The following is a 27462-nucleotide window of genomic DNA, read 5'->3' as shown; positions in this document are numbered from 1 at the left end:
TAAGCAAGATGGCGGCGCCTCCACCCGAGATCTGAGGGACAGATCGGCTTCGGGGTGCCCTGGACAGGTAAGTGGCTATATTTTAAAAGTCAGCAGCTGCAGTATTTGTAACTGCTGGCTTTTAAAAGAAAATATATCGGCAGAACTCCGCTTTAAAGTGCTACAAGAAAAAAGAAAAATTCCTTTAAATATAGTGCATGGGCGGGGGGGGGGGGGGGGGTCCCCCTAGTCTGCCCTTAACGTGGCGCATCTGTAACATGCATAGAACATGCTGCAGCAAAAATTAAATTCCTAAAGAAAAATAAAGCAATCTGGGTCCAGGTTCCCCCCCCACCACAATAGAACATCCCCGATCTTCTCTATAATATAAGAAACCTGGAAAGGATGGGGATTTTGTCACTTCCTGTTTTGCCAAGATGTAAACATACCATTATTGGCTTGTGAAAGCATCTGATTAAACTTGTATTATTTATCTATGTAACTACACTTGTATTAGTTATCTATATAACTACATATGTATTCCATTCTGCCTGGACCACCAGGGATTACTGGAGAAACTGGACCAAGAGGAGAGCAGGGACCACCAGGACCACAGGGAGAAAAAGGAGACAGAGCAGATTCAGGTAAACTTTGAACTGTAGAAGAACGGAGTTCTGCCAATTCAGGGTTTACCACCATGACTGGTGAGCTTGAAGATAGGAGAATCTTGTGAAATATTTGCCACTATCGAACTGGAACCAATGAGATTAAATCTCTATCTTTATTAAAGCCTGAAATTTAGTATATATTTTTGGGGATACCCAGTAGTTATATGTAATGTTGATTATTTTCATCATTGATATGGTCACCCCTGGGGTCTTTCCATCTACAAGTAGGTTCACATCTTTAGAATGGCAGTACTGTACAAGCTATAAAAGCTTTCTAAGGTACCATGCTGTAAAGGGGATTACAGAAGTCAAATATAAATTAGATTCAGGAACTTGTGCTGAGAACCTTATAAGTATGTTCATAAGTTCAATATGGATCTAAGTTTTTTACAATAACTATATGTCAAGAAATTCAATAGGAATCTATAATTGTTTTGGTCAATTTAATTTAATTTTTTCTGTTGGTTTTACAATTTCTAGTACTAATATTTTATATGTACTTTTTTACTGTGTATATACAGTGGGGAAAACAATTATTTGATCCCCTACAGATTTTGTAAGTTTGCCCACTTACAAAGAAATGAAGGGGTCTATATTTTTTATCTTAGGTGTATTTGAAATGATAGAGACAGAATATCAACCAAAAATCCAGAAATAACACATTATACAAATGTTATAAATTGAGTTGCAGTTCAGTGAGTAAAATAGGTATTCGATCCCCAAGCAAAACATGACTTAGTACTTGGTGGTGAAACCCTTGTTGGCAGGCACAGAAGAAAGACGTTTCATGTAGTTGGTGACCAGGTTTGCACACATCTCAGGAGGCTTTTGGTCCACTCTTATTTACAGATCTTCTTTAAATCCTTAAGGTTTCTTGGCTGTCGCTTGGCAACTCGACGTTTAACCTCCCTCCATACATTTTCTATAGCATTAACGTCTGGAGACTGACTAGGCCACACCATGTCCTTAACGTGCCTTATCTTGAGCCACTCCTTTGTTGCCCTTGGTGGTATGTTATGGGTCATTGTGATGCTGGAAGACCCATTCATGACCCATCTTCAGTGTTCTGGCTGAGGGAAGAGGGTTCTCACCCAAGATTTTACAATACATGGCCCCATCTATTGGCCCCTCAATGTGGCAAAGTCAGCCTGTACCTTTAGCAGAGAAACGGCCCCAACATCATGTTTCCATCTCCATGCTTGATTGTAAGGATGGTGTTCTCAGGGTCATAGTAAGCATTTTTCTAACTCCAAACACAGCGAGTCGAGTTAATGACGATGAGCTCAATTTTGGTCTCATCTGACCACAGCACTTTTGGTCTCATCTGACCACAGAGGGGGAGAGTGTTTGCTCCCACTTCCGGGCATAGATCACTGCAGGCTCCGTGGTGATCTGTGCCATGTCTGGCCCCTCCTCCGCCTCCCCTGCTGTCTTCTGGGAGACACACAGGTCCCAGAAGACAGCAGAGACCAGTGAGAATGTGCAGCGGGACTCGCGCGTGCGCAGAAGGGAACCAGGCTGTGAAGCCGCAAGGCTTCACTTACTGATTCCCTTAAGCAAGATGGCGGCGCCTCCACCCGAGATCTGAGGGACAGATCGGCTTCGGGGTGCCCTGGACAGGTAAGTGGCTATATTTTAAAAGTCAGCAGCTGCAGTATTTGTAACTGCTGGCTTTTAAAAGAAAATATATCGGCAGAACTCAGCTTTAAAGTGCTACAAGAAAAAAGAAAAATTCCTTTAAATATAGTGCATGGGCGGGGGGGGTCCCCCTAGTCTGCCCTTAACGTGGCGCATCTGTAACATGCATAGAACATGCTGCAGCAAAAATTAAATTCCTAAAGAAAAAAAAAGCAATCTGGGTCCAGGTTCCCCCCCCCCCCACCACAATAGAACATCCCCGATCTTCTCTATAATATAAGAAACCTGGAAAGGATGGGGATTTTGTCACTTCCTGTTTTGCCAAGATGTAAACATACCATTATTGGCTTGTGAAAGCATCTGATTAAACTTGTATTATTTATCTATGTAACTACACTTGTATTAGTTATCTATATAACTACATATGTATTCCATTCTGCCTGGACCACCAGGGATTACTGGAGAAACTGGACCAAGAGGAGAGCAGGGACCACCAGGACCACAGGGAGAAAAAGGAGACAGAGCAGATTCAGGTAAACTTTGAACTGTAGAAGAACGGAGTTCTGCCAATTCAGGGTTTACCACCATGACTGGTGAGCTTGAAGATAGGAGAATCTTGTGAAATATTTGCCACTATCGAACTGGAACCAATGAGATTAAATCTCTATCTTTATTAAAGCCTGAAATTTAGTATATATTTTTGGGGATACCCAGTAGTTATATGTAATGTTGATTATTTTCATCATTGATATGGTCACCCCTGGGGTCTTTCCATCTACAAGTAGGTTCACATCTTTAGAATGGCAGTACTGTACAAGCTATAAAAGCTTTCTAAGGTACCATGCTGTAAAGGGGATTACAGAAGTCAAATATAAATTAGATTCAGGAACTTGTGCTGAGAACCTTATAAGTATGTTCATAAGTTCAATATGGATCTAAGTTTTTTACAATAACTATATGTCAAGAAATTCAATAGGAATCTATAATTGTTTTGGTCAATTTAATTTAATTTTTTCTGTTGGTTTTACAATTTCTAGTACTAATATTTTATATGTACTTTTTTACTGTGTATATACAGTGGGGAAAACAATTATTTGATCCCCTACAGATTTTGTAAGTTTGCCCACTTACAAAGAAATGAAGGGGTCTATATTTTTTATCTTAGGTGTATTTGAAATGATAGAGACAGAATATCAACCAAAAATCCAGAAATAACACATTATACAAATGTTATAAATTGAGTTGCAGTTCAGTGAGTAAAATAGGTATTCGATCCCCAAGCAAAACATGACTTAGTACTTGGTGGTGAAACCCTTGTTGGCAGGCACAGAAGAAAGACGTTTCATGTAGTTGGTGACCAGGTTTGCACACATCTCAGGAGGCTTTTGGTCCACTCTTATTTACAGATCTTCTTTAAATCCTTAAGGTTTCTTGGCTGTCGCTTGGCAACTCGACGTTTAACCTCCCTCCATACATTTTCTATAGCATTAACGTCTGGAGACTGACTAGGCCACACCATGTCCTTAACGTGCCTTATCTTGAGCCACTCCTTTGTTGCCCTTGGTGGTATGTTATGGGTCATTGTGATGCTGGAAGACCCATTCATGACCCATCTTCAGTGTTCTGGCTGAGGGAAGAGGGTTCTCACCCAAGATTTTACAATACATGGCCCCATCTATTGGCCCCTCAATGTGGCAAAGTCAGCCTGTACCTTTAGCAGAGAAACGGCCCCAACATCATGTTTCCATCTCCATGCTTGATTGTAAGGATGGTGTTCTCAGGGTCACAGTAAGCATTTTTCTAACTCCAAACACAGCGAGTCGAGTTAATGACGATGAGCTCAATTTTGGTCTCATCTGACCACAGCACTTTCTCTCAGTCCTGCTTTGAACCATTTAGATGTTCCTTGGCATGACTGTACATGTGCCTTCTTGAGGAGAGGGACTTGCCGTGTTTGGAAGGAAGAAAAATGCTGACTATGACCCAAAGAACAGCATCCCTGCAGTCGAGCATGGAGGTGGAAACATTATGCTTTGAGGCTGTGTCTCTGTTAGAGGTACAGACTGACTTTGCCGATTGAGGGGCCAAGGGATGGGGCCATGTATTGTAAAATCTTGGATGAGAACCTTCTTCCCTCAGCCAGAACACTGAAGATGGGTCATAGATGGGTTTTTCAGCATGACAATGAACTAAAACATACTGCCAAGGGAACAAAAGAGTGGCTTAAGAAGAGCAAGAATAAGGTCATGGAGTGGCCTAGCCAGTCTCCAGACCCTAATTCTATAGAAAATATATGGAGGGAGCTGAAACTTTGAGTTTCCTAGTGACAGCTAAGAAACCTTAAGGATTTAGAGAAGATCTGTAAAGAATAGTGGACCAAAATCCTCCTGAGATGTATGCAAACCTGGTCACAACTAGAAGAAATGTCTTGCCTCTGTGCTTGCCAACAGGGGCTTCTCCATCAAGTACTAAGTCATGTTTTGCATGGAGATCAAATACTTATTGTACTCACTGGACTGCAACTTAATTTACAGCATTTGTTTTATGTGTTTTGTCTCGATTTTTGATTTATATTCTGTCTCTATCATTTAAAGGGTAACTCCAATTTCATGGGGGGGAAAAAATATCAAATAAAGAAAAATAATTTAGCGTATACAATTGCGACACAAGTCATATTGTAATTGAATTTTATTAAAAATTATATTTCCTTTTCAATCTGCAACTCTGTAATTTTCTGAAAATGCATTATGGCTACCCTACCGCCCCCCCCCCCCCCCCCCCAGAAAAATAATTTCCTGCTTATGTGATTGGTTCAGCAATTTTCCCAGAAGTATGCACTAAGATACAAGTCAGATTTCAGGAATCCCCTGCAACAAAAATTTAATTTTTGGTGAGATACTCCCAAAAGGAAATCATGTCTAAAGGGATGCAGGCCCAGAAGCTTTCCTCATTAGTGTTGTGCAAGTGCACAGCTGATTGATAATTATGAAACCACTCCCATTAGACAAATTTCTTCAGAATACTAAAAGGTAGGAATCTGAAACAAAGTTTGTTAAAATTCTTGTAATGTGCGTAGATCACCCAGAGGGGAATATTTTCTTCTCAACATAAGTGAAGTTATGCTTTAATATACACCCTTCATTTCTTTGTGAGTGGGCAAACTTACAAAATTTGAAGGGGATCAAATAATTATTTTCCCTACTGTAATAGCATAAAAAAATTGATATATACAATTCAAACATTCAATAAAGGGTTTCCTTATAACACTGGTGAAACAATTTTAAAGAGAAAGTGCAGCAGGAGCTGTTTGTTTTCAGATTCTCTTTGTCAGACTGAAATTCAATTTAATGGGAGGCGGACCAGTGAATCTGACTCAATCACACATATGAGCACATTTTTTGGCAAAGCATTTAAAGCTGAGCTCCAGCCTTACATTTAATATTACACAGTTGTACAGGCTACTTTTCTATACTGAAATAGTTAATTCAGATTTTGCTGCACACTGTGAGCTTCTCTCAATATGTATTAAAACCTGCAGCAAGCCAGATAAGGCCTTTATCATTTCCTGGCTAAAGGAATAGAGAAGTACAGAGACCCAGTGATGACATCACAGGGTCTAAAATAAGGCTGGAGGGGGCGTGGCTTGGAGCTCGGAGCGGATGGCAGCAGACTAGAGGAGCTCCGCTAAACCCTCAGCCCTGACAGCACGATATTCACCGTAACCACCGGCGACCATGAGCAGATCCACCCGCCACAACTCTGGCAGCCGCTCACGTCGTTCCACACCGATCTCGGGCACCAGGAGCATCCCAGATATCTTTAAAACACAACCCCGCCGCATCAAGGCCTTATCCAAGATGGTGCAGCCTCGTGGTGAGGACGAGTTCAGCGAGGATTCGCAATCCGCATATGAGGAGGAGGTAAGGGAAGCACAGGCGGATCACCCACTCACCCTCACTGACATGATGAAAATAGCAGCGGATATTAAGGGCACTTTTTCATCCGCCATCACAGAACTGAAGGCAGACGTTTTATCTATTTCAGAGAAGCTAGAGGGAGTAGAGAAGGCTGGCACACGCCGAGACAAAGCTATAGCCCGCCTGGACAAAATCACTGATTCACACACGGCCCATCTCATTGAAATGAACAGGCAGTTGGAGGATTTGGACAATAGCGGGAGAAGGAACAACATTAGGGTACGGGGCATCCCGGAGTCGGTTGAACCCAGCAACATCCCTTCTGCCCTACAATATGTGTTTAATGAACTGTTGGAACGCCAAACTGACACGCCAATTGACTTTGTGCGGGCTCACAGAGCCCTGAGAGCCAGGCCTGCAGATACGGCCCCCCCACGAGATGTGATATGCTGTCTCCCGGACTTTAAACTGAAAGAGGACATTATGGCGAAAGCATGGCGCAATGCCCACATCACGTTTAATGACACTGAAATCGCCATCTTTCAGGATCTCTCGCCCATAACCTTAAGCAACAGACGTGCGTTATGCCCCCTGCTGGAGGCATTACGGAGACAAAATATCCCTTATAAGTGGAAATTCCCATTTGCTCTGAATGTGACTTACTCGGGCAGACAACTGTATTTGCGCACGCCTGATGACCTACCAGGTTTCTGCCGGGACATTCAATTACCCCAGCTTGAGCTTCCTGACTGGTACAGGGACTTTCACTATGCACCTGCTTCCCAGTCCTCCCGGGGGTCTCCGCATTCCACCCCCCCTAAACCCCCGCACAAAAGGGGGAAGTTCCAGAAACAACCTACACCGGGCACCAGCGCTACTCCCAGACGTTCCTCTGCTCCTAGAGCCCTACAGATGAACCCGGATCCAGAATAATGATCGCTCGTCTAAGGATGCTTCACCCGAGCTTTAGACATTAAGGGACGGCCAAGACCAGTCGAGAACCTTGAGGTCGGCTCTTCGGATACAAGTTTCGTTTTAACGTTCGTTGACAGTTTTTTTCCTTTGGTTTTTGGCACCTTTTCTTTTTGTTCGTATGGTTAGTTCGTTCTACCTTTGGCTCATTTGCCCGTAAGAGAGTGGCAGCCGACCGCATAGCGGCCTACCGTTCGGAAGCACGAAGGGCTCAGGGTGATTTTTCCTCCCAATTTTGCAACCATACCGGCTAGATTTCAAAGATACATCACCCCAACATTCGTCGGAGAAGGACTTGATCACCAGCGTAAGTGCTGCACATGGCTTGCTGTTGCCTGATTACTGAGTACTGAGTTTGGAGACAGGGCATGTCGACGTGCTCTTGTAGAGGGATGCCACGGGCCGAGCTGCACTTATGGATGTTGGGCGACCCGCAGCATCGGTCAGCTGAACTGACTATTATAGGTGCCACACGGTGGCTTTATTGTGGTTTTTCCCCTCATTGGGGACTATGGTTATGGTGATATATATGTTATACTTTGGTTAAGTTTCAGCACACTAAACATGGGGCTGGGGGGGTGCGGAGAGCGGCTGAAGTTTGGACACAGACCACTTGTCCCGGATCACCTGGGACCTGGACTGTTGACATTGTTCTGGGCGTTACTCCCACTACCCCCACAAGGGGTGATGTGAATTGGCTCCCTGATTGACTTTCCTGGCTTCCCAGGGTTGTCGTTGGGTGGGTCAATTCACGGCCCCACTTCTCAGGAATCACCTCTGGGGGCCGCCCTCCAGAGGTTCATTACCAGTTCTCTTTGACCCACTTGCTTGGTGTCGGTTAAGTGGGCCCCCTTACTTCTACTTCTTCCCCTCTCCCACCTTTCTACACTACGCACTCTCCTCCTCTCCCTTTCCTCCCTTTTTCCTTTCCCCCCACTGCTCCCCCTGCCTCCTGTGGCTTCTCCCCTGTTCCCCCCCTTCATTTCTTTTCTCTGATTCCCATTTCCTCTTTCCCTCTCTCACCCCTTTTCCTGCTACACAATGATTTACTCTGCTTTGGGTGGGAATCCTACCGTGATTTCGCACAACGTGCGTGGTCTCAACATTCCACAAAAAAGGTCGCAACTGCTACGCCATTTGGGGAAAGGGAGACCGTCCTTTGTGTTTTTACAGGAAACACACTTCAGGGCTAGTGCGATTCCTAAATTGACGAACCAATGCTTCCCAAAAGCATTTCATGCGGCTAGCCCTGACTCGAAGACTAAAGGGGTCTCAATCCTGCTGGGAAGAGACTCTGGATTCGAGCTCACACAGCAACTAGCAGATCCTGAGGGACGGTTCCTCTTCCTCAAGGGAACGGTGGGGGGATTCCCCATCACGCTGGCGAATGTCTACTTCCCAAATGTAGCACATGTGAGCTTTTGTCAGAGGTTGATTGATGAGCTCTCTGGGTTTGCCGCGGGGTGCATACTCCTGGGGGGGGATTTCAATATCTCGTTGGACCCCCTCCAGGATACTTCAGATGGCAAGTCCGCGATTTCGTATCGTAAACTTAAGAAAATAAGGTCTCTGCTGCACTCTATGGCGCTGATGGACTCGTGGCGGGTCAAGCACCCCCAGGGTAGAGATTACACTTATTTCTCCGCTATCCACAACAAATACACTCGCATAGACTTTCTATTTCTGACACAAAGGGACTTGCCTACTATGCTAGACGCACGCATTGGGACGAGATCGGTGTCCGATCACGCGCCGATCTCAATGACATTAACACTACAGACGACTCGCCGACAATCGAGTAGCTGGCGACTTAATCCCGCATTGTTGACGGACCCCACGACCTTGGAACAGATAAGGGAGACTATACAACACTATTTTAGAGAAAATACGATTGCTGACGTTTCCCATATGACTGTATGGGAGGCACACAAATGTGTCCTCAGGGGCAGACTGATGGGCCTGGCAGCACAGAAGAAAAAAGTAGCGGAACAGGACTTAAAAGACACTTTCGCAAGAGTAAGGGCTCTAGAAGCACAACACAAGAGGTCAGCGGCAGTAGCCCTGGCTGATGATCTCCTGCTGGCACGCAGGGCTCTGCAGGATAAGTTAGACCTACGGGCTAAGCGGATTTTGTTCTTCCGTCTGGGCTTTTTTTACGAACATGGCAACAAAAGTGGCAAATTTTTGGCACGAGCATTGAGGGGGGTGCGGGCCTCCCATACCATCACCCAGATCAGGAACCGTGAGAACCGACTGGTACATGATACGGACGGTATTGCGGCGGAATTCCATAGATTTTACTCTAAGCTATATAACATACCGCCCTCGCATAAGCCAGCAATGGTAGAAGGGTCGAGACGCGAGATCATAGAACAGTACATTCAACGCAGTGGTATGCCGGGTCTCTCGGCAGATGACGCCAGGGAACTGGACAGACCTATTGCAGCCTCGGAGCTCACCCAGGCTATTCAAGCATTGAAACTGGGAAGAGCCCAGGCCCAGATGGCTTTTCGGCCATCTACTATAAGACCTTCGCGCCTCTATTGGTGACACCCTTATTGAAGGCCTTGAATTCTCTCTCCGCGCTCCAGGAGGTCCCACCAACCTTTAACTTGGCGCACATTACGGTGCTCCCCAAACCGGGGAAGGACCCTAGTGTTTGCTCAAGCTACCGGCCGATTTCGCTGCTCAACTTAGATATAAAGCTTCTGTCAAAAATCATAGCTACAAGGCTGAGCACACTTCTGCCTGAGTTGATTGGGCCGGAGCAGGCGGGATTTATGCCCGGGAGAGAGGCCCGGGATAATGTCATCAAGGTGGTGAATCTCTTACATTGCATTGGGGGGAGCACTGTCGAGGGCCTTCTCCTGTCCACCGACGCGGAGAAGGCCTTCGACAGAGTGGCGTGGGATTTCATGTTCGCAGTGTGCAGGCGGGTAGGTTTTCAGCCGCGACTAATGGCTTGGATCTCGGCGCTGTACCAACACCCGACGGCGCGCCTGAAAATAAATGGGTCCCTTTCAGAACCGGTAAACATACGTAACGGTACACGCCAAGGTTGCCCGTTATCGCCAATACTGTTTATCCTTGCACTTGAGCCGTGCATTCGCATGATCAATGCAAACCCGTCAATTAGCAGCCTTAGGCAGGGACTCGCACACTTCAAGCTAGCCGCCTACGCGGATGATCTTTTATTCATCCTGACCCAGCCCCACATTTCGATTCCCAACTTATTGACTGAATTTGAGATATTTGGATACCTTTCCAATTTTAAAATCAACTGCGAGAAATCGGAGGTGCTGAACGTGTCCTTGGGTCCTGCGTGCCTGCGGACTGCCAGGTCTAATTGCCCCTTTAAGTGGGTGGATCACAAACTCAAGTATCTAGGAATTTGGCTCACGCCCAACTCAGACAGTCTTTACACCCAAAATTTTCAACCCTTTTTGAGCGACCTACGTACAGAACTTCGGGCCTGGCACTCTCACCCGTTATCATGGTTCGGGAGGGCGGCTGCCATTAAGATGACTATACTACCGAGGGTACTGTACCTTTTTCACACTCTTCCCATTAAACTGCCCAGGCGGTTCTTCGTCCATCTGACAGCAATAGTGAGAAATTTTATATGGGCCAACAAGAAGCCTCGAATTAACCTTTCAACCTTGACGTTGCCAAAGGCAAAAGGGGGGATTAGCCTACCAAACTTCAGATTCTACTACTATGCAGCACACCTAGTCCGCATTCTGGACTGGAACTGCCATGCCACGACTAAAGATTGGGTGGGACTGGAAGCCGGACTGACAAAAACCCTGTTGAGGTTCCTGCCATGGGTAGCTAAGGAAGCTCGACCGGCAATACTGATGACTCACCCCCTGATAGGGCCGACTTTAGATGTCTTTGGGGAAACATCGCGACGATGTGGATTGGCCTCCACACCGGGTCCCTTGACACCCCTGGCTCACAACCCCTCGTTTGCGTCAGGACACTCCACGGTGTCTTTCCCACATAGAGCCGATGGGACACCTACGACTGTGGCACATTGCTTGGAGAGGAACAAACTTAAGACCTTTCGGGACTTGGCGCAGGACCTACAGGCAAAACACTTCACATACTGGCAATGCAGACAGCTACATGATTATGTTTACTGCTCGACCAATAGATCACACGTTTTAAGAGAACAGACGTGGTTTGAACAATTGTGCATCACGGGTGAACCTGTGAGAGGGGCGACATCCCTGATCTACAATTGGCTACAGGCCTCCAGGACGGACTGCTCAACCAGACATAAACAAGACTGGGAGAGGTTTTTCTCCAAGACCTTTACGGACGAGCAATGGAGCAATGCATGCATATTGGCACACAAATGCTCCATAAGCACTAGCACACAAGAAACAGCATACAAAGTCCTGACGAACTGGTACCTTACACCAGTTAGACTCAATAAATGGTATCCGGGCACGTCAGAGTCCTGCTGGAGATGTGGAGGTGCTAAGGGTGATATGATACATATATGGTGGGACTGTCCGAGCTTACGGGAGTTTTGGGATGGGATCTGCACGCAGATTCGTGCCATCACGGAGACAGGCCTTACCCTTACACCTGAATGCTGTTTACTCCACATCTCCAGCTACTCGCTAGGAAAATACAAAAAATCAGTGGTGCGCCACCTGCTGAACGCCGCTAAAGCGATCATTCCTAGACACTGGAAGTCCACGCGCCCTCCCACCTTAAGAGAGTGGCTGTCAGAGGTGGACTCCCTATATAAAATGGAGGAAACGGTGGCGATGGCTGCAGAAAGGACGGACAAATTCCACAGACTGTGGAGACCTTGGTTTACCTTCAAATACTCAGACACTTTTGCGAAACTTCAAAGTGGCTGACCTCCTAGCCGCTATACATCTACCTGGTTAGCAGTAAGACGGTTTTATGTGACATAACCTAGGCCTTGCATTAGAGTATCAGAGTTTTAAACTATTATGCTTATCGGCCTGCTGTTTTATACAGGATTATAATGTAGCACCCCTGCTGCCACTCTGAAGTCGGCTAGTGTATTCATCAGCACAATCTGTTCATAGGTTTTTGCTACTTATGTCTCACACCACACTCAATGTGTGGTGAGCTGCACATTTCTCAGGTCACGGTTCCCCCCTCCCTTTTCTTTCTCCCACCCCTCCCCCCCCCCCCCACCACTTCTCTTTTCATCCCCAACCTTTTTCTCTCCCCTTTCTCTACAGACACTTAAAATTCACCCCCACCAATTGAAGGTATATTAGCGCCTAGACTATCGGGGGTATCTGGTTGGTTATTTCTTCGGATCCCGCACTTACAGAGGTCTTGATTTAAACTGGGGGGTTCTTCCTCTCTCTGCTGTTTTATGTTACCAAAATATAAGGTACTCTGTAGCGGTTTTTATGACTGAACAATATGTTGTTTTGTGCATTTTGGGCTTGAGCCCAAGACTGTTTCTTATTTTTTTATTGTACTGTATTGTGATGTCAAATGCCTCAATAAACTTTTATTGGTTAAAATAAGGCTGGAGGAACCAGGGAAGGCAAATCATAAGTGGATTAATCTTCAGCTTTTACTCGTTAATGACTAATTATTCCCTCCTGGAATACAATATATTGCTGGGCCAACTGGAGCAAGAGGAGAAAATGGGGCAATAGATAACCGGGAACTTTGTCCACCAATGTAGACACTGCTTACATTAATAGTTTTTATGACTTCAAATTAAAAAAGTTTCACCATAAATTTAAAATCATCTTTAAACTCACAGGGAACCACATGTCCTGTTCTGTCTTGTTTCCATGAGGAGTGATTACAGGTTCTCTGGGGGTATACCAGACCAGATCAAAATGTTGGCAGTTAAGCCTTAGTCATTTAGCTTTCCCTTTAGGGGAAGTTTGGTGGACAGACTTTATGCTTTTTTGGGGCAACTGACATCCCCTCTACCATGGGATGCTGGACTCTAGGGCACCCATTTTGTGAGTAATGGATCTCTCATCCCTTCTCTCATGCCATTTGCCTCACTTTTTGTAACATAAGCTGAGTGCTGCCACTTTCAAAGGATGTCTGGAATAAATATTTCTGCTTCTATGGATCCGGTAAACTATTGTAAGGCATTCCTGGTGTGGACACTTTCTCCTAACCTCTATATGGGAGCATCTCCCAGAAATGATGCTTGTGCTTACAGGGCAAAGCAGGGTCTATCTGTGTAAGGCCTGAAGTAGGGAAGCGCTTATTTTTGGCTCAGGTGATAGCCCAATAGAGTCCTCTTGCATTGGGCTCCCCATGGTTCCCATCAATTCACCTGTAAGGAGGACACCCTGAGGGCAACCTAGCTTGGCATAACCAGAACCCCATGGCCCTCCTCCTACCCAATACTGGCTTACTAGCAATGGACCTGCTGAAGCCACCAATGTCCAGGGCAGATCGAATGGAAGCTGAGTCCTGCCATTGGTGCTCGTGTAGAATCAGCAATCAGACCACACAAGATAAGCTGTGGTAGATGCATGAATAATAGAGCACCAAAAAGCTGCTTTTAAAAATTAGCAGATAGTAGTATGCTAAATTTTAATTTAGCAATTCTTTAGCATTTTGAGTTTAAGTTACACATAAAAAGTGTGCTCTTTTTTAAAAGATTATACTGTACTATAAATATATTGACTTTACCAACCAGGACCACAAGGCATTGTTGGGCCACCTGGACTAGGAGAACCTCAGGGACTTAAAGGAGATGATGGAGACTTTGGTAAGAAATCTAACTTTTCTCACTCTCGAAAGCCATTTATGTTCTGTGAAATTTGGGTATTAGGTTGCCTTTAAAATAATAACAGAAACAAAAAAGGGAAGGAAAAACAGACTATACCGTTACCTGAACAAGATATACATTTTTTTTTTAATAAATTTCTAATTTTATTGATACAAAATATGAACCATATACATATAAACATGAATTAAAAATAAGAACACATGTTCTAGTATACTTTAGTAGTCAAAATTATAGACACTGGTTGACGTGTTTCGCTGATAGCTTCCTCAGAACCAGATAAGTATGACCACAAAACCTAAGAAGGTCAAAAAATGGGAGAGCAGAGGTATATAAGTCAAATCCTTCAAGTATACATTATAGATATTGCATTGTATACATATTACTAATACATATTCTATCTTATACTCTGAGTCTGACTCACTTACATGTGTACAGCCCCAGTCAGGCCAACCTCAAAGAGAGGCCTGTACAGTGGAGGAGGTGTATCACCCTTATGCCGCGTACACACGGGCGGACTGTATGGCGTACTTAGTCCGTCGAAACACATTTCAGCGGACAGTCCGCTCGTGTGTGGGCTTCAGCGGACTTTTTCAGCGTGCAGTCTGGCGTACTAAGTATTTCGGATTTTTCGAAATTCTGTCCGTCGTACTTTGGTTTCAGCGGACAATCCGCTCGTCAGTATGCTAGTTCGACGGACTAAGAATGGCGCATGCCCAGAAAGGATTTACACGGCGGAAGGGTGCTTTGCTGTGTCTTGGACTTCCTATTTCTAGTCCCGTCGTACGTGCTGTACACGTCATCGCGCAAGCTTTCGACGGACTGTTTGTGCATCCGTGTGTGGTCAAGTCCGTTCAGTCGAAAGTATGACGGACTGTCCGTCAGATTGTATGATGGACTAAGTATGCCATACAGTCCGCTCGTGTGTACGCGGCATTAGATAGAACTTAGGGAAGAGGTGGACGATGCGTGTGCAAGCCCAGGATCCGGGGATAGCATTCAAATGGATCTGTCTGTTAAGATAATTATAGCTAACTTGAAGGGATATCCTGATATGACAGTTGTAAGTATTTTTAGCCTGAGTTTATAATGAGGGTATTGATCATTTTCTAGGAGACTGGATATTATGATGTATATCTTAAATAATTATCTTAACAGACAGATCCATTTGAATGCTATCCCCGGATCCTGGGCTTGCACACACATCGTCCACCTCTTCCCTAAGTTCTATCTAAGGGTGATACACCTCCTCCACTGTATGGGCCTCTCTTTGAGGTTGGCCTGACTGGGGCTGTACACATGTAAGTGAGTACGACTCAGAGTATAAGTAAGATAGAATATTTATTAGTAATATGTATACAATGCAATATCTATAATGTATACTTTAAGGATTTGACTTATATACCTCTGCTCTCCCATTTTTTGACCTTCTTAGGTTCTGTGGTCATACTTATCTGGTTCTGAGGAAGCTATCTGCGAAACGCATCAACTAGTGTCTATGATTTTGACTACTAAAGTATACTAAAACATGTGTTCTTATTTTTAATTAATTTTTATATGGATATGGTTCGTATTTTCTATCAATAAAATTAGAAATGTATTACATTGTGTTTGTATATCTTGTTCAGGTACCGGTATAGTCCGTTTTTCCTTCTCTCTTTTGTTTATGTTTAGGATGAGGTACCCCCTTAGCTTTTATCATATATTTTGAAAGTAATAACAGATATATTTTGCCAAGTCCTATGAGCTTCCAAAGCACTAAAAAAAGAATTGCATTGGTTGTGTCATCTGTGAAATACATAATGTGCAAAGCAGTGCTACATCTTGAATTTTTGTACAGTAGGACAATTCTGGTCCATCCTTTCTGAAGGACTTTATAGACTGTCATTAACCACTTCCATACCACAGGCGGTCATATGACATCCTGGGCAGCTGCAGGCATCATCCAGATATTGTTTTCTTTTAGCTGGCGATTCCCCACACTATAAGAACAATCATAGTGGCTGTTTAGGTGCTTGATCGTTCTTGCTGTTTATGGGAGTGGACATCTCCTCCCTCCCACCACACTCCAGTGCTTCTCCAGGCTCTCCCATGTGATCAGGGACCCAGAGAAGGAATCCTCAAGTGCAAGAAGGAAGCCATAGAGAAAGCTGAGGGACAGATGGTACCCGGCGATCTCTATGACTCTCGGAGTCTCGGGCATATCATTATGAAGTCACGTCCGGGCCATCAGAAGTAAACAAAGCCTGGGACTTGGTTGGAAAGCATCAGATCATTCTTTTTTTTAAATCTGATGCTTTTCAGCCTGGAGCAGAGATATGAGGTCTTATAGACCCCACATCTCTCTATAAAGAGGACCTGTCACACAACATTCCTATTACAAGGTATGTTTACATATAAGGTATGTTTACATTCCCTGTAATAGGAATAAAAGTGATCTTTTTTTTTTTTTTAAAGGGATAGTGCAAAAATATATTTTTTCAAATAAAATGAACAATAAAAAAAAAAATTTAAGCGCCTCCATCCCCGCGAGCTTGCACACAGGAGCAAGCTCATATGTAGGTCATGCCCGCATATGTAAACAACGTTCAAACTCATGTGAGGTATCACCGCAAATGTTAGAGCGAGAGCAATAATTCTAGCACTGTACCTCCTTTGTAACTCTAAATATGTAACCTGTAAAAAAATTTAAAGCGTCGCCCATGGAGATTTTTAAGTACCGAAGTTTGGCACCATACCAGGAGTGTGCACAATTTTAAAGTGTGACAAGTGAGGTATCTATTTACTCGACGTAACATCATCTGTCACATAATACAAAAAAATTGGGCTAACTTTATGTTTTTTTTTTTTTTTTAATTCATGAACATGTTTATTTTTTTTATCGAGTTTGAAAAATTGTTGCGTAAATATCGTGTGGCATAAAAAGTTGCAATGACTGCCATTTTATTCCCTAGGGTGTCTGCTAGAGAAATATATATAATGTTTGGGGGTTGTGAGTAATTTTCTAGCAAAAAAATTATATTTTTTTTACATGTAGGAGAGGAGTGCTGGAATTTGCGTGGCATGGAAGTGGTTAAGATTAGCCATTGACATTTGATGATGGTTGATCCAACTGGCAGAAAGACTTCCTTCCTCTAGACTTCTCCAAATTTTTTAACAGACTTGACAGAACATCTCCCAATATGTCCTTTTTTACCGTAGACAATCCCCTGACAGAGATGTGCTTTGTAAAGCACTGCTATAGTTATGTTGCCCATTGTGGAACACTTTCCCAGGCTAGCTACAAAATGTTCTACATGTACAGTGTTGCATTATTCCTTTGAATTATGCTTTTGGTAACATTTACACCAATTTGCATTTTTCTTGTACTCCAGGTCACACTTGGCTTTTGGATCTCACAAATCAGATCCAAGAGGAATAAACACTTGAATGTTATGCACATTGCCATGCTTATTGGCACAAATAAATACATTTTGCCATGAAGACTTAACCATGTATCATTTCCTCTTTTCTCAGAAATTGAAGCTCCTAAAAAGCAAATTAGTAGCCTGGATCAACAAGTGAAAAATCTCCAATCCATACTAGCAAACGGTTAGTTGGACAATTTATATTGGAATGTTTTTTTTTTTTTTTTTTTTCTTGTATATAAAGCATTTAGGTTGCTCATGGGTTGTGTGTTGTGTGGTAAAGTGTTTGTTGTTATTAAAGTGTATGATGACTAGTGAAGGTATAAATGAAAAAAAAATAATTTAAAACCGATTGCTCCTACAGACAGGCCTCTTCTGGGTACGGTGAAAGAATAGAAATAATGGACTTTAAAGGCACGCATACAAGTAATATATTTTAATAGTCTACATTAAAAAAATCACAGCATGTTACAGACAAAATATCATAACAAGTAGGACTCAATGTGGTTCCCCTGGAGGATATGATGATATATACTTCCTGTGTGACAATTGTCACATAGCCATTAATGTCTAAACTGCTGGCAACAAAAGTGAGTACACCCCTAAGTGAAAATGTCCAAATTAGGCCCAATTAGCCATTTTCCCTCCTAGTTGTCATTTGACTTATTATTGTTACAAGGTTTCAGGTGTGAATGGGGAGCAGGTGTGTTAAATTTGGTGTTATCACTCTCACTCTCTTATACTGGTCACTGGAAGTTCAACCTCATAGCAAAGAACTCTCTTAGGATCTGAAAAAAAGAATTGATGCTCTACATACAGATGCTAAGACCCTGAAACTGAGCTGCAGCACAGTGGTCAAGACCATACAGTGGTTTAACAGGACAGGTTCCACTCAGAACAGACCTCGCCATGGACGACCAAAGAAGTTGAGTGCACGTGCTCAATGTCATATTCAGAGGTCGTCTTTGGGAAATAGAGGTATGAGTGCTGCCAGCATTGCTGCAGAGGTTGAAAGGGTCGGGATTAGCCTGTCTGTGCTCAGACTTTACCCCGCACACTGCATCAAATTTGTCTGCATGGCTGTCATCCCAGAAGGAAACCTCTTCTAAAGATGATGCACAAGAAAGCCTGCAAACAGTTTGCTGAAGACAAGCAGACTAAGGACATGTGGTCTGATGAGACAATCAGGTGAGGAGTACAAAGACAAGCGTGTCTGTCTACAGTCAGGCATGGTGGTGGGAGTGTCATAGTCTGGAGCTGCATGAGTGCTGCCGGCACTGGGGAGCTACAGTTCATTGAGGGAACCATGAATGCCAACATGTACTGTGACATACTGAAGCAGAGCGTGATCCCCTCCCTTCGGAGACTGGTCTGCAGTGCAGTATTCAAACCCACCTCCAAGATGACCACTGCCTTGATAAAGAAGCTGAGGGGAAAGGTGATGGACTGGCCAAGCATGTCTCCAGACCTAAACCCTATTGAGCATCTGTGGGAATCCTCAAATGGAAGGTGGAGCGCAAGGTCTCTAACATCCACCAGCTCCGTGATGTCATCATGGAGGAGTGGAAGAGGACCCAAGTGACAACCTGTGAAGCTCTGGTGAACTCCATGCCCAAGAGGGTTAAGGCAGTGCTGGAAAATAATGGTGGCCACACAAAATATTAACACTTTGGGCCCAATTTGGACATTTTCACTTGGGGGTGTACTCACTTTTGTTGCCAGTGGTTTAGACATTAATGGCTGTGTGTCGAGCTATTTTGAGGGGACAGAAAATTTACACTGTTATACAAGCTGTACACTTACTACTTTACAGTGTAGCAAAGTGTAATTTCTTCAGTGTTGTCACATGAAAAGATAAAATATTTACAAAAATTTGAGTGGTGTACTCACTTTTGTGAGATACTGTATATACAATATATTACATAAAATAAATACACACACATACACACATACGTGTTCCTACATACTACATGGTATATATTAAAAATATGTTAAATGTAGACCAAACTTGCATATAGACATGACTGATTACACGCATGATATAAAATTGATTCAAAATTCTTCAAGGTAGTCTCATAGTAGACACATAGTAGCAACAATACATCAGTATATAGCTCTACGCACGTTTAATGGCTATCGTCCACTCATCAGGAGCAATTGCTATTTAGGTATGTCTGTAATGAAATACTGTATAAATGCCAACTAGTATAGTAACTAACATAACAGGAAGAGGGGGAACCACATCTTAATCCCAGCCCTCTTACCTATGAGTGAGCTACAGTATTCAATAACATGGGTAGTATTGGTAGCTGGAGGCACTATGGGAACATCATCCCCAGATACTGAGGTGACGATAACTGCGGCAACAAAGCGGTGAACAGAGAACAAGAAGTGTACATCAATAGTGATTTCATCCCTATTAAGTAACTGTGGTTGTAATAAGTGCTGAGTAAAGGCCCATAGGGCTTCTGTGGAGAAATTATAAATAAAGTGTATCAGCAAAGTGACTACACAATAAATAATTGGGGAAGATATGAAAACCATTACCAAAGGGAAGAAAGATAAAGAACAGATCTTGAGTGTAAAGGGAAAACATGTGAGTGTCTCAAAATAGAATGGGTGGTAAGATCAAAGGTAACACATAAAACCATAGATGGATAAAAAACGAACTATTACCCTTAGCATGAAGTGGAAAGTATAGTCAAGAGATGTGCTTAGTGTCATCAAGGTGCAAGGAGCAGACTGAGTATGTGCTCCATAGGGGTGTGGAAAATATACCCGCCCCATTACCACAGGACACCACCAACGTGACGTTGCACGCTGATGGGAAAGGGGAGCCAGTGTTCATTGACACCCAGCATTGGACACCACAACCTCCCTCATAACGCATGCATATGGCTAAACACTAGGGATGAGCTTCGTGTTCGAGTCGAACATACGTTCGACTCGAACATCGGCTGTTCGCCCGTTCGGCGAATTCCAAACATTATGGGGCATTCGCGCCAAATTCGCGATGGCGCAGTGCATTGCTGGCTCATGATTGGTAAAGCATGCACTGTGACCCCGCATGCTTGGCCAATCACAGCGCCGGCAGCGAGGAGAGCCATGATTGGCCACAGGCAGGATGCCTGTGGCCAATCATAGCTCAGGCTGTGTAGTACACGCCCCACACTATATAAGGCGTCCAGCGCGGCGGCCTTGTGTAGTGTGTTGGCGTCTGAAGCAGTTAGTGGGTGCTCTGTGTACCTTTAACACAGTATACACCGATCGTTATCGGCCGATTTTTCGATCTTGCTCTTCTGTAGTGGTTGTTGTCTGCGTGCCTTGACCGCAGTATACACCGCTATATTCACCTCACCTATATAGCTAGCGATACATCTATCTTTTATAATAGAGCTTGCAGTCAGTGTTAGGAGCTTGTGCGTGCTGTCTGCGTGCTCTGTACCCAGTACACACCGATATATCCACCTACATAGCTCTTCTCTATTTGAGCCATCTGCAATCTGCAGGAGTTATTGGAAGTTGTGTGTGCCTCCAGCACAGCACAGTATACATCTTTATTTACCCTTTGTTGCTGGTGTTCTATAATAAAGGCATCTGCAGGAGTTAGTGGGTGTTGTGTGCCTCCAGCACAATATACACCTGTATCTACCCTTTATTGTTGTTCTCTAATAGAGCCATCTGCAGGGCTTAGTGGGTGTTGTGTGCCTCCAGTACAGTATACCCCTTTATCTCTGGTGTTCTATAATAAAGGCATCTGCAGGAGTTAGTGGGTGTTGTGTGCCTCCAGCAACTCCCTTCAGGCCATTACCATGTCTGGAAGGCCAGCAAGGAGAGGCAGACAGGCGCGAGCCGATAAAAGAGGGCAAGCAGGCTCTGTGTCTAGAGACAACAGTGCTGGTCGTGGACGCGGTGCATTGTCATCAGCACGTGGCCATGGGACACGCTTGTCCTTCTTTTCGGCAGCTGGACATGTTGAGCCGCAGCATGACAACGACTTGGTAGAGTGGATGACCAAGCCCTCTTCATCCTCCTCATCCTCTCTCACCCAGTCTCAGGGTACTAGCAAAGCAGCTGCCAACGCATCGTCTTCCCTCGTCTCAATGTCATCATCAGTGACTCCTTTCCTAGACCCACCACGTCCTCCTGAGGAGTCTCCTGAACTCTTTGAACACAGTGTTGGGTACATGCTCCAGGAGGATGCCCAGCGTTTTGTAGGCTCTAAAGATGACACTCAGCTAGAGGAAGGCAGTAGCGTGCATGCAGAGAGAGGGGATGCTCAAGAAGGACAGCAATCTGGCAGTCATGTTCCACAAGCTGCAGCATATTGCCGGGTTTTCTACAGCGATGAAGAGGGAGGGGATGATGAGGGAACTGACTTCACGTGGGTGCCTGGTAGGAGAGAGGAGGAGGAGGAGGAGGCACATGTCCAACGAGGCAGAATGCCCTCTGGGGGCCAGCTTAGGGGCAGCACACCGACTGAATCACCCCGCAGAGCTCCGCCTGTGCAGGGCGCTGCCTCTGCGCGTTATTCTAAAAGTTCTTTGGTGTGGGCCTTTTTTGAGACGAGTGCATCAGATTGCACCGCTGCTATTTGCAACATATGTCTCAAGCGTATCTCACGTGGCCAAAACATCAGCCGCTTGGGCACCACATGCTTGACCATACATATGTTGACCTGCCATGCAGCTCGTTGGCAAGCGTACCTCAAAGATCCACACCAAAGAACAAAGCGGACCTCTCCTTGCTCCTCATCAGCTGGCATCTCCAACCCCACTAGACCTTCAGTCCTCTCTGAAACCTGCACTGAGAGGAATGAAGGTGTAGAATTAGGTGTGTCACAGCCAAGTGCTTCCGGGCACTCTGCTAGCAGTACACCCACGTCCGATTATAGCAGGCAAATGTCCCTGCCCCAGCTGCTGGACCGGCGAAAGAAATTCACTCCCAGCCATCCACATGCCCAGCGGTTGAATGCTAGCTTGGCTAAATTGCTAGCACTTCAACTGCTGCCTTTTCAGTTGGTAGACTCGGCCCCCTTCCGTGAGTTTGTACAATGTGCAGTTCCTCAGTGGCAGGTCCCCAAACGCTAATTTTTCTCACGGAAGGTGATTCTGGCTCTCTACCGGCATGTGGAAGGCAATGTCCTTGCCTCGCTGGACAGGGCGGTCAGCGGTAAGGTGCATATTACCGCTGACTCATGGTCCAGCAGGCATGGACAGGGACGTTACCTGTCTTTCACGGCCCATTGGGTCACTCTTCTGGCAGCTGGGAAGGATGCAGGACAAGGTGCAGTAGTGTTAGAGGTTGTTCCGCCACCACGCCTCCAAAATGCTACTATTGGTTGTGACACACCTCTCTCCTCCACCCCCTCCTCTTCCTCTTCCTCCATGGCCTCTTCCAGTGCTCTGTCCTCAGAACCAGCGGTGCTCTGTAGGCGTTCCAGGGGCTATGCAAGTACGCAGGCAAAACGATGCCATGCCGTGCTTGCGCTGGTTTGTTTGGGGGACAGGAGCCACACTGGGGCGGATGTTTTGTCAGCTCTGCAGGGGCAGGCCGAGAGGTGGTTGACGCCACACCAGCTTAAGCCAGGAATGGTGGTTTGCGACAATGGCACCAACCTCCTCTCCGCCCTCCGACAGGGACAACTGACCCATGTGCCCTGTGTAGCTCACGTCCTTAACCTGGTGGTGCAGCAGTTCTTGGACAGGTACCCGGGCTTACAGGATGTCCTGAAGCAGGCCAGGAAAGTCTGTGTGCATTTCCGCCGATCATTTAATGCCTGTGCTCGGCTGGCTGAGCTCCAAAAGGAGTTGAACCTGCCCAAGAACCGCCTTATATGTGACATGCCCACCAGGTGGAACTCAACGTTGGCCATGCTGCAGCGGCTGCACGCGCAGCAGAGGGCCATAAATGAGTACCTGTGCGACTACGGCACCAGGACAGGGTCAGGGGAGCTCGGTTTTTTTCTCACCACGCCAGTGGGGCATGATCAGGGATGCATGCACTGTCCTGTCACCGTTTGAGGAGGCCACTAGGATGGTGAGCAGTGACAGTGCATGCATCAGTGACACTGTACCTCTTGTCCACCTCTTGGAGCATACGCTGCGTGGAATAATGGACAGGGCACTTGAGGCAGAACAGAGGCAGGAAGAGGAGGACTCCCTTGCCTCTCAAGGCCCCCTTTATCCAGACAGTGTTCCTGCTGTGCCACCCATCACACAGGAAGAGGATGAGGAGGAGGAAGAGGAGGAGGAGGATGATTGTGTCAGCATGGAGGTGGAGGCTGGCACTCAGCATCAGCAGCAGCAGTCTTGTAGGGATGATTTACAGTCCCAAGAAACACGTGGACTTGTACGTGGCTGGGAGGAGGTAGCTGCGGATCATGTTGTCCTTAGTGACCCAGAGGACTCCGGACCGAATGCCTCAGCTAACCTACGCTGCATGGCCTCCCTGATCCTGCAAAGCCTGCGGAAGGATCCTCGTATTCTTCGGATCAAGGAGAGGGACCCTTACTGGCTGGCCACTCTCCTTGATCCACGGTACAAGGGTAAGGTTGTCGACCTTATCTTGCCATCGCAGAGGGAGCAGAGGATGAGACATCTCCGGGAGACCTTGCAGAAAGGTCTGTGCAACGCGTTCACAGAGACTGGGAGGTTACAAACTCCTGGTCCTGGACAACATGTTGCTGAGGCATCGGTCAGAAGGAGCGGTGGAGAAGGTGGCCGTCTGACTGATGCTTTCAGACAATTTTTTAGTCCGCAGCCCCAAGGTATGATCGGTTTCAGCAACCATCGCCAGCTTCTGATTTACATGGTGCAGGAATACCTAGGGGCAAGGTCAGACTTGGACACCTTTCCCACTGAAAATCTTCTGGCTTACTGGGTCTTGAGGATGGATCACTGGCCAGAGCTTGCACAGTATGCAATTGAGCTACTGGCCTGTCCTGCACCCAGCGTTCTTTCGGAACGCACCTTCGGTGCTGCTGGTGGCTTTGTTACCGATCACAGGGTGCGCCTGTCCACCGAATCAGTTGATAGACTGACCTTCATCAAGATGAATCAGTCTTGGATCACCCACAGCTACCAAGCACCTGAAGCCAATGTAACCGAATAATTTTTTTTTAAATATCACATCCCTTCAAGACTGCCTATGCTGATGCTGAGTGACTGTCCTGTTATGTTGATTGTCTATCTTCTTCCTCCTCCGCTGATATGTTGGAAGAACATTTCTGGTTCTGGGTGATGCCATCAGCCCAATTTATCTGCCCCTGTTTAACAGGGGCGTTTAATTACAATTTTTGATGCAATGCTTTGCAGCAGGGCTAATTCCTGCAATAAAACTAGAGTATATGGGAGAGGTTGCAGTGTCGTGGCACCAGCACCAGTGCCTAAGGCCCAATTTTTCTGCCCCTGTTTAACAGGGGCGTTTAATTACAATTTTTGATGCAATGCTTTGCAGCAGGGCTAATTCCTGCAATAAAACTAGAGTATATGGGAGAGGTTGCAGTGTGGTGGCACCAGCACCAGTGCCTAAGGCCCAATTTTTCTGCCCCTGTTTAACAGGGACATGTAATTACAATTCTTGATATAATATTTCACAGGAGGGCCCATTCCTGTGCCCACCCAGAGTAACTGTGAGGACTTATAGTGTTGTGGCACCAGCACCACAACCACCAAAGGTCAATTTTTCTACCACTGTTCAACAATGGCATGTAATTACAATTCTTGATATAATCGTTCACAGCAGGGCGCTCCAGCGCCCACCAAGAGTCACTTTGAGGGCTTACAAGGTTGTGGCAAAACCAACACCTTGTTCCGCCATTTCTGCAGAGCATATAGGGCAGGCCCCTACTTTCAAACATCCAACTTACAAACATCTCCTACTTGCAAACGGAAGGAGACAACAGCAAGTGAGATGAAAAAAGATGGACGACAAAACAAATTATACAGGGGTGATAACCTTCCCTATGTTTTCCAAAAAGCTTAAAAATATTTTTTTTGACTGGAGCTACACTTTAAAAATGTACCAGTTGAAAATTACAAACAGATTCAACTTAACACAACAAACCTACACAGTCCCTGTCTTGTTTGCACTGCTTGTATACTGCTGTTCTGAGTATATAGGGCCTGGGGGCCACACGCATTTCCTTTTTTTAATATGGGTACGGGGTTCCCCTTAATATGCGTACAAGACCCAAAGGGGCTGGTAATGGGCAGGGAGGGCTACCCATGCCATTTTTCTCAATGATTTTCAACCATATTGCAGGAACCAGATATAACATTAAAACCGCAAGCAGTTTTAAATTATGTTATTTCAGTTTAATGTAATTTTGTGCAGGGACTGTTCTAAATACGGGAAACACGTGGCACTTCACAGGCATACCACAGACACCCTCCAGGCATGATATTTAAAGGAATATTTCTTTTTTTTTTTCACTTTAATCGTCATTAAAATCAGTGCTCCTGCCAAAACTGCCATTTTTAAAAACATTTTAGGCATTGACCCATGTCCCCTGGGGCAGGAGCCAGGTCCCCAAACCCTTTTTAGGACAGTATCTTGCATATTAGCCGTTAAAATTAGCACTTTTAAATTTGAACGTTCGAGTCCCATAGACTTCAATGGGGTTCTAAAGTTCGTACGAATTTGGGGTCCGTTCGAAAGTTCTGGTGCGAACCGAACCGGGGGGTGTTCTGCTCATCCCTACTAAACACCATTGGCCTGCTGCGTCAAGATTGACATCAAATGTACAGTGTGTGGAGGGCCCCAGTGTATGTTGCAGTTTCCAGGAATGACGCAAACAAGATGATCCCCTTCACAATCGCAACCCTGGGTAGATGCATTAGTCTGTAGTTAATATAAATAATATTGGCAGATGTATGTCACAGATTAACCAATCTGAATAATTTAAAAGGGCGTGTGCTTCCATCCCTTAATTAGTGTTCATTAAATAAAAATGTTGGGACTTTATATGAGACAACGACTGCTGTAGAGTTTGAGTGTCTCCACCCCTGAATCATATAGAAGAGAGGGGACTGAACTGGAGTTTTCTGTATGTTGATCGTTTTACGACTTAATAAATCTCAAGAGAACCACTTGGAAAAGTAGAGAAACATCTTCATTCAACATTGAAAAAGTTGAGCTGGTTTTACATAATGAAGTATAATAATGAAGTATAGGAGACGTTACTTCCTTTCTGTATACTATATTATAAATTATGGTTTATGGATAAAGTTTGATAGAATAAAAAATTGATGGTCCTTTTTTCCTATTTTAGTGGCAAAGAAAAAATCGTGGTTCGGATAAATAGATGTGGAGGCGATCGCTACGCTTTCGATGGTGATTGGTCGAATTACAATGGCTTCCCCTTGAAATTTTGCTGAGAATCAAGCAGTACTTATCGCTCACAATCAGTTTGGCAATCTTACATTTCTGGGTATAAATGGAATACAAAGCGAAGACACTTTCCACCATCCATTCAGATCATCTACAATTTCAATGTGGACTGCAAGGAACCCAGTAATAAAATAGAAGATTTTGTAGAAATATATAGAAACGGAAATTACCTAAATTCAATTGAAATTAACCCAAATTAACCACATTCTTTGTAATGTAAAAACCTAAATGTAATCATTCAAAATAAAAATTCAAACAAAAACAAGCAGTTTCTTGGTTATAAAATACAAACTCTCCTTTACATCATACTCAAACCTTAGGTATGTGTTTTTAATAAATATTTAATATTTGTGGAATCACTGCCACGGTAGTTTAGAATGTTAGTGATCCAAGTTAGTTATCTATGCTATGAGGATTGTTGTGGAAATTTTATGAAGATGTATTTAACATGTATTGTCATAGTGTCTCCCAGTGTTAGTTCTCTCACAGCCCACTCTAAAGAGCTGACTGGGGCAGACTGACGTCTGGTAGTGAAAAGCTCCTTGGAGATGTAGAGAAGTGTTTGCAGAGTGGGGATATGTCCTCCAGCAAAGGGCCACTGTGCGATGCACAGAACGGTCGTCTAGAGTGGATGTGTTTGCTCTGCAAAGACATTATCGGTTATGAGCCATGTTGTACGCTCGTGTCACCCCTGTGTGCCCGATCAACACATTTGAGGGGCC

The 27462-nt window shown here is 44.9% G+C and overlaps 1 protein-coding gene across 1 annotated transcript in view; it reads left to right on the top strand.

Annotated features, from left to right (window-relative positions):
- Positions 1 to 27005, top strand: part of LOC143957050 (uncharacterized) — a 118908-nt gene extending 91903 nt beyond the window's left edge. Inside the window, exons 4-8 of the mRNA XM_077467184.1 lie at positions 543 to 623; positions 2738 to 2818; positions 13851 to 13922; positions 17457 to 17531; positions 26622 to 27005. Coding sequence (XP_077323310.1) covers positions 543 to 623; positions 2738 to 2818; positions 13851 to 13922; positions 17457 to 17531; positions 26622 to 26650 — 338 coding nt within the window. The 3' untranslated portion in view covers positions 26651 to 27005. The remainder of the gene's footprint in view (positions 1 to 542; positions 624 to 2737; positions 2819 to 13850; positions 13923 to 17456; positions 17532 to 26621) is intronic.
- Positions 27006 to 27462: the final 457 nt, after the last annotated feature.

This window comes from Lithobates pipiens, unplaced genomic scaffold (assembly GCF_037356315.1).
Source record: "Lithobates pipiens isolate NorthernLeopardFrog02 unplaced genomic scaffold, aLitPip1_a1.2 Scaffold_51, whole genome shotgun sequence".
Taxonomy (NCBI): domain Eukaryota; kingdom Metazoa; phylum Chordata; class Amphibia; order Anura; family Ranidae; genus Lithobates; species Lithobates pipiens.
This window is presented reverse-complemented; position numbering and strand designations above follow the sequence as displayed.